Source organism: Echiichthys vipera, assembly GCF_963691815.1.
Source record: "Echiichthys vipera genome assembly, chromosome: 9".
NCBI classification, from domain to species: domain Eukaryota; kingdom Metazoa; phylum Chordata; class Actinopteri; order Perciformes; family Trachinidae; genus Echiichthys; species Echiichthys vipera.
In genome coordinates this window covers 9,134,138-9,143,743 of record NC_139834.1, presented here as the reverse complement: position 1 = coordinate 9,143,743, position 9,606 = coordinate 9,134,138, and the positions used below count along the sequence as shown (strand labels likewise).

The 9,606-nt window shown below is 40.9% G+C and overlaps 1 protein-coding gene across 1 annotated transcript; it reads left to right on the top strand.

The window, feature by feature from the left end:
* Positions 1–223: 223 nt before the first annotated feature.
* plp2b (proteolipid protein 2b) lies at positions 224–9,363 on the top strand. The gene is made up of 5 exons (XM_083920412.1): positions 224–611; positions 5,582–5,737; positions 5,856–5,954; positions 8,056–8,152; positions 8,271–9,363. Exons 1-5 carry the CDS (start codon positions 513–515, stop codon positions 8,282–8,284), a joined length of 465 nt encoding a protein of 154 aa, XP_083776538.1. The 5' UTR covers positions 224–512; the 3' UTR covers positions 8,285–9,363.
* The last annotated feature ends 243 nt before the right edge of the window (positions 9,364–9,606 follow it).

The window sequence follows — 9,606 nt, the reverse complement described above, 5'->3', positions numbered from 1 at the left end:
TATTATGAATATGTAAAAATGCACTAACAGATAGGCGTGTGTTTTGAGTAAATGTTAAAAAATCGCTCGCCATAGTCATTTAACATTTTCAACAGGTCTTACGCGTTTACGAGGGGTACCTGAAGGCACCGCGGGAGCAGCTCCTCGCGGCGGTGCCAGCGTGCCAACAGCAGCTCCCCTTGAGAAAAGTGAAAGCCAACGCCCCACTGTCAGCTCCTCAGCCCGGCCCTCCCTCCTCAGACACAGAGCACTTTCCACCGAGCTACTGTGGTCGTGACTGGGGACGTTTCACGAAGACTTTTCACCACCGGAGACGTTGATTCATCCGACCGGAGCACGGCTGGAAACTAGCGAACGGTCAGCTGGAGCAGAGGTCGACACACTGGGACTCCTTTTTTCACTTTTGGCGCTCGGGAAAAGTTTGTTTATTCAACCGCCGTTCGTCGTCGGTTAGTGTCGTTAAAGGCTCCAGCACAAGTCAGTATATAATATAACACGTTAGCTGTTACAGAATGGCTGATACGAACACGGGAAACCCCGCTGCTAACTGCGTGGAGAAGCTGAAAAGTTACGTGAGGACCCAAAAAGGGTTTATCCTCGCGGCAGAAATAGTAAGTTCACTGACCACTCAGCAAACATGTACCTTTTAGCTTCTGTGTACGAATGGTTACACACACAGCTAGATTATGTGTAAGGACTCTGCAACACATCCGTATTTCACACATAGTAAAGTGTGTTTAAACTTACATGCTTGTTATTGGCTTTTGTCTCATGTTTGTATTTTGGGGTTTTTAAGTCTTTTTAATTTGATTTCCATTGGTATTTATTTTTTGCTCGATCATTTCACTGTCTGGGTCCCATTTTAACAATGTTTGCATGTGAAGCACTTTATGACTGTAAAGGGGGCTGTATACGATAATCGTATTATTATTTGTATATTAGAGAAGATATGTTTGCTATTTTCTTCTTCTTTGCTATTTTGTCTCACTTTTTTTGAAGCAGGAATGATAAGCATGTGGTCTGGGGGTTGGGGGGATCATGGCCAGAGGTTAAGGGTTTCCACCTGTCACTTGTGATCTCCACTGTTCTCTCATTTGGCACCGAAGAGCCAAATGCTGAGCGTTAATGGCAGATGAGAAGGTCATATGGGTTAACTGGACCCAGGGACTGTTGTCGGGCAGGCATCTCCCTTTTCTGCTTATTATTACAACAGGCTGCATTACTATATGTGTAGGCAGAGGAGTGGTAGACCTAGTATGGTGAAGAGAAAATGCAATGTATATCACCCTCCCACTAGTATAAAGGCTCATAAAGTGACCTACGCACGCACACACACACACACACACACATACACTTATCCCATCTTGCTCTAGTTAAAAGGAATATATTCACTTACAGAAGCAGAAATACAAACTTCAGAGCAACACCTTGCGAAACACTGATGAATAAATTAGGTGTGTGGGTTTTTAGTGATCCACTTCCTGACAACATACGACCACATCCTGTCTGGGAAGACTTTTTTTATTTATACTGTCCTTGACCACCGTTTTCACATGATTGCCTTTGTTTGCATTTCACGGTGGTGTGTTCTCTTAACACGTGACTCACTTTGACCTTAAATGCTTTACATAAGTTCTGCATTTTAAAAGATTATCAGGTTCTCAGGCAACTGAATATTATGTTATCTCAGGCTGCATCTACACTTCTAAATTTTCATGTAAAATGCGTTGTTGCATTTACGTCCCCCGGCCACACTAGTCTGGTGTTTCTGAGGCCCTCAAACGGAGATGTTCTGAAACACTGCCGAACCCGGTTTAGTTTGAGAACCCCAGGGTTGCGTTTTTGTCTGGATGGGCAGAAACAGAGACTTTTGCAAAAGATCAACGCAGGGGGAGTGTTCACATCGTGTTTTTGTTTCTGACGGAAAGACGCTGGACGGGCGTTGGGGAACACTTAATTCAAGCACCTGGAAGGGCTACCTGTGGGTTTTGTTTATGGGATGACAGCATTTACGTTAGCTTGGTGGCAACAACGTGTACAGTGATAAAAGCACCACGGCCCCCATTAGTAATCAGTGTCCTGTTGATCTGCTCCCACAAACGGCTTTTCTGTTGTTGTTTGTTTCCTGACACCAATGCTTGAGATTTTCACCTGGAGCACCCCAAACAGAAAAAAGACACTGGGTCAAGCACCTTTTCTCCAGGCGGCCACATGTCGTTACATAGACTCTCTCCTCATTGGGAATAATCAAAAGATGAAGCTGGCGTTCAGAAAAGGTGCGTGTGGACACAGGCCCTTATCACTTAGGTAGGCTGGCATACTGTTTGTGATTTCATCCTTCTTGTGAGTTCTCCTTTTTACCGCAAAATAAGTCTTACTTTTTGACAGTTGTTCTTCGTCTGAAGTCTGAACGTTTGTGTTGACGGAGAACGTTTTTGTTTGGAAACACCATTTTAGGATAAAAATGTAGTAGCGTTGACGTAGCCGCCAAATACTGATAGTGTTCCTGTACTACTGTTATTACCTCCCCAGCTTAAAGTGAGGAAAGCAAGCTTCTGCTCTCATAACTCAATGGGCTCATTATACAGCAGGCTCTCAGATGTTGGTGGTCAGTGGTCCGCCCACTGTAAAGGTTTTTTTCTTTTCAGAGGTAATGGAAATTCCAGGCTGTGTGTGAAGTTTGTCCCTGGGAACAATGCGTGAATTGCCCAGCACACATATTTTGATGTACCATTCACAGATCGCTTCATTCTTCACTGGATAAACTCGGTAGTTTGTTGCTTCCTCTCTCCTACTCACGCCTTTACTGAAACCCAATAATAAACCCTAAAGAAACTCATCGTGGATGGTGGATGTCTGAAATAGTTTACAGTGCAGGGAGAGGGCTGTGGGAGTAAAACAGGAAGACAAATGTCATTAGTGCTTGACTGTCCAATCTAATGGGACATAGCATGTTTAACCCCTGCAGCCAGGTTTAAATCTTCCAGCTGATAAACCAGAAATGTTAAGGAAATATTCAGCTGCCAGCAAGTTGTGACAGCAAGCTTTCCATGCCTCACCGAATTACTAGAGTCCTTTCTTTTCTTTTAATCTGACTGTCAAAGACATGACCAAACTTGAAAGCTGCAGAGCAACGTACAGGTCACACAGCCTCACACACACCCATTTAAAGTAAATTTCAGTTCAGTCATTTGGCACGGTAGTCAGTCGCGATAAGTCAGGATGAGTCATGCACTGAGATGATCTTTTACCCTGCATTTAATACTATAAATATGAATAAGTGGTCACACTGTCGTAGATAAGACTCCTTCTGAAGAATGTCTTAATCAGAAGGGAGGGTAGGAGAGAAGTAGAAATGACAGTTAAATGACTAGATGATGAGTAAGCAGAGTGATGAAATGAAACTTTCCATTTTGCCCTCAACACACATGGTATACACTTTAGTGAGCCACGGAAGCGCCAAAAACGCCCCAAAGTGTAAGTGACTTTCCCTAGCAACCGTTGCTGTTTGGTGTGCCTCTGCACCATGGGCTAGCTCTTGGCTCTCATGTTGCTGCTGACTATAATTAGCCAAGCGTTCACAACAATTTCCCTCCAGTCAGTTTTTTTAAAGAGCAGCTCATTATACTGATGTGAATAGATCCGAGCTGGGATCTTAAAAGCTGACCCATGCAAACACACCCACGGCTGTGTGAAAAACATAAAGGTGTCAACATCTCGGAGCCTTTTCTTGTTCTGAGGGACTCTTGTGCAGTGGGTGTTTCTCTGTGTGTGATGGCCTTCTCAGTAGCCGCCGCACTCAGAGCAGCCGGCACTGGCCTGCATAAAGCCTCTTTTGTGCGGGACCTTGGCCTTGGCCGCCCCGCTCCTCTACAGAGGCAGCCTGTGCCAGTCTCCAGAACACATGAACTACTGATGCATCTGGCTGGCTGCGCATTTGTGTAAGAGTTGCGAGCGAGGGGAGGAGAAGCAGTCGTGACAGATGTAGAGCTCGTGTGGAGTCCGTTGCATCGTGTGTATCATATAGACTACAGTGATTTGACACTGGCCGCCGAGATGTCTGTGTCTGAGAATAAAACATTGCAATGTGCAAGAAGTGCTTTTTAAAAATATACATTAGTCAGAGTCTGATTTATAGCGTTACAAGAAACAAGTATTTGCCTTGTAACAAGAAATAAGAGCAGATAAATGGTGTAGAACACCAGGTTTCAATTCAAGGGATCGTATGTAATCACAGAGTTATCATTTTACCTTAATTATATATTTTGTAGAAGATTAGAGATTAGTTTGTCATATGCTGATATGATGTGTGTAGAGAATGCAGAATAAAAAGAGCATAATCAAGAATTAGAATAAGAAATGTAAATTACAACTGTAAATCCAGTTAATTCATCCAATGGTCAGTTGAAAGAAAACTAATTGCCAACTAACTATTTTGTACTCGAATAGTCATTATGAGTAATTTTTCAAGCAAATCTGCCAAATATTTAATAGTCCCAGCTTCTCAAATGTTAAAAATATGTGGATTTTCCTTGTTTTCCATTGTAGTAAATTGAACATTTTGGAGTTTTAGGCTGTTCTATCACCCAAAAGAAAGACATTGTAGTAGGTATTTTTTTTACCCTGTGTAGACCAAACGATTGATTTATGAAATCAAAAACTAATCAGCAGATTAATAGATAATGAAAATATTCAGTAGTTGCAGCCATAAAGTATATATAGGCACAATTTATTTTGTGATTTATGAATGTTGTTCATGAGTAGTTGTATATTGAGTTTGGTATATGTGTACTGTTTCTATTTGGTATTATTGATTGTTTTTATTTAACATAAGAACAGAAACTTTTGCAAACGTGCAGGGCAGTACAAATGAATCTTTGTTGTAGAAAAGAACAATAAAATGGATGCTGGTTGGTAAATTGTTAAGCTTGCACAGTAACTATTTGAAATGTCCACTCCTTCTCTACTGTGATATGTCCGTGTTGTGTGAATAACTCTACCCACGCAGTTTGACAGCAGCAAACAATAGCAGTATTGAATAAAAAGGCTGATACTGGTTCAGGGTGGTCGGCTGCCTGAGTTTATGATTTCTGCACATTGGCAGCATTTCAGTGGAATGGACTGAGATGAATGCACGCTGATTTTTTTCCCTCTCATATGGGAAAAAAAGATCCCGATAGCACAAACACGTGCCGTAAATCTAAGAAGAAAGCAGCATGTGATCGACAGAGTGCATTCTAGTCCATCCAGTTGTCTCACCATGCAGAAGATATTTTTTCTCGGTATAAACAGCTATGTGGATGTTGAATTGTAAACTGACTGGAGTCAATAAAACAACAATGCCTTTGTTGGTGATTTACTGTCTGACTGGCCATGGCACTGAGATGATTTGATCTCTCAGCTGAAAAACAGCTGTTTTATCAAGTCACCTGCAAAGTCTAACGAGAGGAATTTAGGCAGCATCTGTTACATTTCTAGCATAACACTGAAGTATTCTGGGATATCTACAGCATTCTCAATATGATTAATCCCTCTGTTTATTGCTTCCCCCACCCCCTGTTTTCACTTTGATCACTCTTAGCTAATCAGCTTCATCGTCATCATCTGCTACGCTGCATCTCACTATGGAGGCTACTCCGCCGTGGCCATCTGCGAGATGATCTTCTCCATTGTCTTCTTCTGCATCTTCATGATGGAGTTTGACAAGCAGATCCAAGTGATCAACTGGGTCTGGACTGTGAGTCCTCTACGTGTATTACCACACAGCAAAATACACATATATGCGCACAAACATGCTGACGTAGACACGTGCATAGTTGCACAATGCTTCATATACTGCTTTCTTATTTGTGCAGGATCTCTTCCGCGCTGGTATTGGTGCAGTCCTCTACATCATCACTTCTCTGATCTGTATCATTGGAGGGTCCGGGGACGGCGCTCGTATCGCAGGCGGGGTCAGTTGAGCAACCAGGAACTGAATACTGAAAGTGTCCATACACATGTTTTATTGTTTGCTTTCACAACCATTGACTTTTATCAGTAGGGCGGGAAACTGATATAGATGTGAAAACTGAAACCAAGGGATGTGTTTATGTGGCAGATGCTATTTGCACTCAGGTGTCAGTAGCCAACACTGCATTTTGCACCCCCACCCCTAAACCTAACCAAATTGCAAAACAAAAAGTCACCTAAATTATAATATAAGTGCCATGCACGGTCTCCTGCCGAGCATGTAACCCACTCATAGTAACTGTGTCTATTCCTGCACTTTGTCGCTCTTTTCTACTGATCATCTGTTGTGTTTAACAAACAAACAAACACACACTGAGGGAAGGCGCTCAGTCAGTATTGAGTAATATCGCCTTTTCAAATCATATCACATGCTTCCTTCCTGTTTAAGTCTAGTGAAGGCTTTTGCAACTATTTCAGACAAAACTCCAACTGATTCTATCTTAGCCAGAAACAGGATGCACTTATGGTATCAGGGGCACCCTGGAGATGAGTCTTAGATGAGAGAAGACTGGCATTCATTTAGAGAGCATGGGGAACCAGAGGCAGGGAGGGAGGCAGTGGACACACACACACACACACACAGCAACAAGTTAAACTTGTGCAGCCTACAGCCACCAATTATAGTATTTATGCGATAAGAGTGATTAAACAAGCTTCATAGAAATGAAAAGGGGCTGGGGTGTCATGTGAAACATCAAAAATGGACAAAAACACACACCAGATTAGAAACGATGTGGATACAATTGATACCATACTAGAATTCTAAAGGAAATGCAGTAACAAAATATCAAAAGAGTGAAGCCTAAGTGGCATTAATTATCTGTTTGCTTGTTTTAGTTCGAGAACAATTGACCTTGTTTATTTCTAACTCATCCTTGTAGTTTATTTTTTTTAACACTTTATTTATTTATTTATAATATGTGGAAACTTTCTGCCCTCTCAGCGGTTCCAAATGGTATTATTGTTGGTGACACTGTCGTAAAGACAATCAGATCGCTTCTTTGTAACTTGTGCTTTGTTTTCTGGCTGCTAGCGTTAGCATTAACAATATGGCTTCAGCTAGCAGCCTAGCTAATGTGGTACTGATGTAAGATGCCCAATTTTAACTAGAACCCAGACCTCAGTGCAATGTTAAAGGCAGAGTAAAACACCTGGTAGTATAATTAAGTATGCAGGTTTAGTTACTTACTGATTTAGTAGGAAGAATACCAATGAATGTCTGTTTAAAACCCTCTTAAGGTCCCAGAGCTCTCCATTGAGTGAACACCTGACCGACGTTCCTCCTCTGTAAACACGGCTCTTTTCCTTTTTCCGAGAAGATTTTTCACAGTAACTCCGGTTGTTTCTGCTACACGAGGGATAGCTCCCGGAAAACAAAAGCGCTATCATTTTCCTGTTTTGGCTTGGCAATGGCTGACGCACTTCCTTTGTCACGCGAATAAAGCCTTCGTTTTTTTTGGCAGATTGTAACTGGTGGCAGACACAATCGCATAGTAAAAGCGAGGCTTATGGGGAACACAGATGGTATTGCCATTACATTGTGCAATCAACATTTAACTTCATAATAAGTTAAATCACAACACTTGAACTCAAAAGCCACTTTAAACTATTTTTACTAAAAAAAAAAAATGAACTATTTTATTTTTGTTCTCACTCTACTGTATGTCTGATATCAGGGAAGTTTCTGTAGATTAAATATGAATTTCACATCTCATTTCCACTGCAAAACCTTCCATGCAGCTTGTAAAAACCAAAGCTGCACTATTTTTACTCATCCTCATTTGTTTAAATACATAAACCACATGTGTTAGGGGTTGAATGCCTGACATGTGCACCTGAACAATGGACTTTCATGTTTCTGTTGAATATCCCAGCCCTCAAATCATCATGACAACAGTCTTTACCCATGTTAGAGAACACATTATAATACTACTTTCAAGTATTTCTTTTTTTTTTTTTTTCATGAACCAACTTTGAGGTTTTTTAAGTGACCAGTGAATTTTATTGTTATTGTGATTCTGATCCTGAGTTGTTGTTTCTCAGGTGTTTGGTTTGATCGCTGGTCTTGTGTTTGCCTACGACACCTACACCATCTTCCTGCAAATCAAGAGCACCAGGCAGCACACGGCAGCTTCCACCGGTGAGAGAAACAGATATTAACTTTTTTGATATGCTCAGACATGCTCTATATGTTAATAATCTTCCTTATTTCATGTTTCCGACAAGTTTGCTCCAATATCTGACTTATTTTTCTACAGATGACAGGGTTTAAACACTCCAAGACGCATGTTCTTCTGCCAAGAACACAAACCGAAGAACTTGTGCAGAAGTTAACGGAAAAGTGGATCAGAGAGGACGATGGACAGTAAAATGAACAGGTCACAGTTTAATCAATGCCACTGTATGGTGTGAACAGATGAGAGATTTATATAAGGGCCGTGCCTGAGAGGAGGAGACAAAGTGATCGGTACTGTACATCTGTGCCCGCACGTCAAGATAAAAATCATGTCTGATATGTGAGGAATTCCCCTCACAAACCTTTACTCCAACCTCAATGTACCACTGATTTAAAAAGGGAAAACTATAAATAATAGGCAATGGTTGTCATCAAGCAGCTTGTCTAACACACATCTACTGTTAATGGACTGCTGTAGTAAGTAGTAACTGTGTCATTTGGACTTCACAAGTAACTGACACATGATTGGGTAGTTAAGGAATTGTTTAACATCCTAATTATGCACTTCTTGAGTGTGTTGAGGTTTCTCAGCTGGCCAAACATGTTCTTCTCCGTTATGTTATCCTTTAAAGTGCTCAACGTGTGTTATGGTGCCTTAAAGTCTCTTTCAAATTAACGTTTATATTCTTGGAGCCTAAACATTTGAAGTGGCTTTCAATCCGCAAACTTTTGGCTGTTTTTGTACTAATTAATTAGAGTTTAAATTGCATCGTTAGAGGTGTTGGACGTCCGTTAACCATCAACCACATGTTCCTTATTTGAAGTACAGTGTCATCCTCCGGGTTCTCAGGTTGTTTTCTTTTTATTACATTTGTAATACACTTTTAAGGTGCACAATAATTTTTCTGTTGACATTTTATACGGTCCAGAAGTACAGTCGTATGCTTGTTTTTATTCAGAAGATAGAAAAGGAAAAAGTAATAGTTGGAATTTTATGATGTGAATATCACAATGTTCTGTAATTGTTTCCTCTAACCATTGGTGGTTATTTGTCCAAGTAAAACATTGCCTTATTATTTTAATTTTTTTCTAACATGCTTTACAAGAGTCTGCCGTTTGTAATTTCAAAAAACAAAGCAGCCTTGCTTTGGGAAATAAAAGCCATTATTACCACAGAGGAAATCTTTTTTTGAAACTTGTATTGCCACAACCTAGCCATGATCTTACAAGAACTTAATTGATTGCATTTTGTTGCTGGGTATATTTGGGTTGTAACATGTCTTCTATCAGATTGCCACTAGATGGAAGCAGATTGCTACGCCATTATCTGAAAAGAATTGCTAAATGAAACCTCCCTCTGTCCCGCCGTTAACGTAGCTGTGGTAGAGTTTGCCCCAGTCTCTCATCAGGTGTTCAGA

Coding starts and splice junctions, on each gene's coding strand:
- plp2b (XM_083920412.1), top strand. CDS start 513: ATGGCTGATACGAACACGGGAAACCCCGCTGCTAACTGCGTGGAGAAG. Junction 5,738..5,855: donor TGATCAACTGGGTCTGGACT/GTGAGTCCTCTA, acceptor TTATTTGTGCAG/GATCTCTTCCGCGCTGGTAT. Junction 5,955..8,055: donor GCGCTCGTATCGCAGGCGGG/GTCAGTTGAGCA, acceptor GTTGTTTCTCAG/GTGTTTGGTTTGATCGCTGG.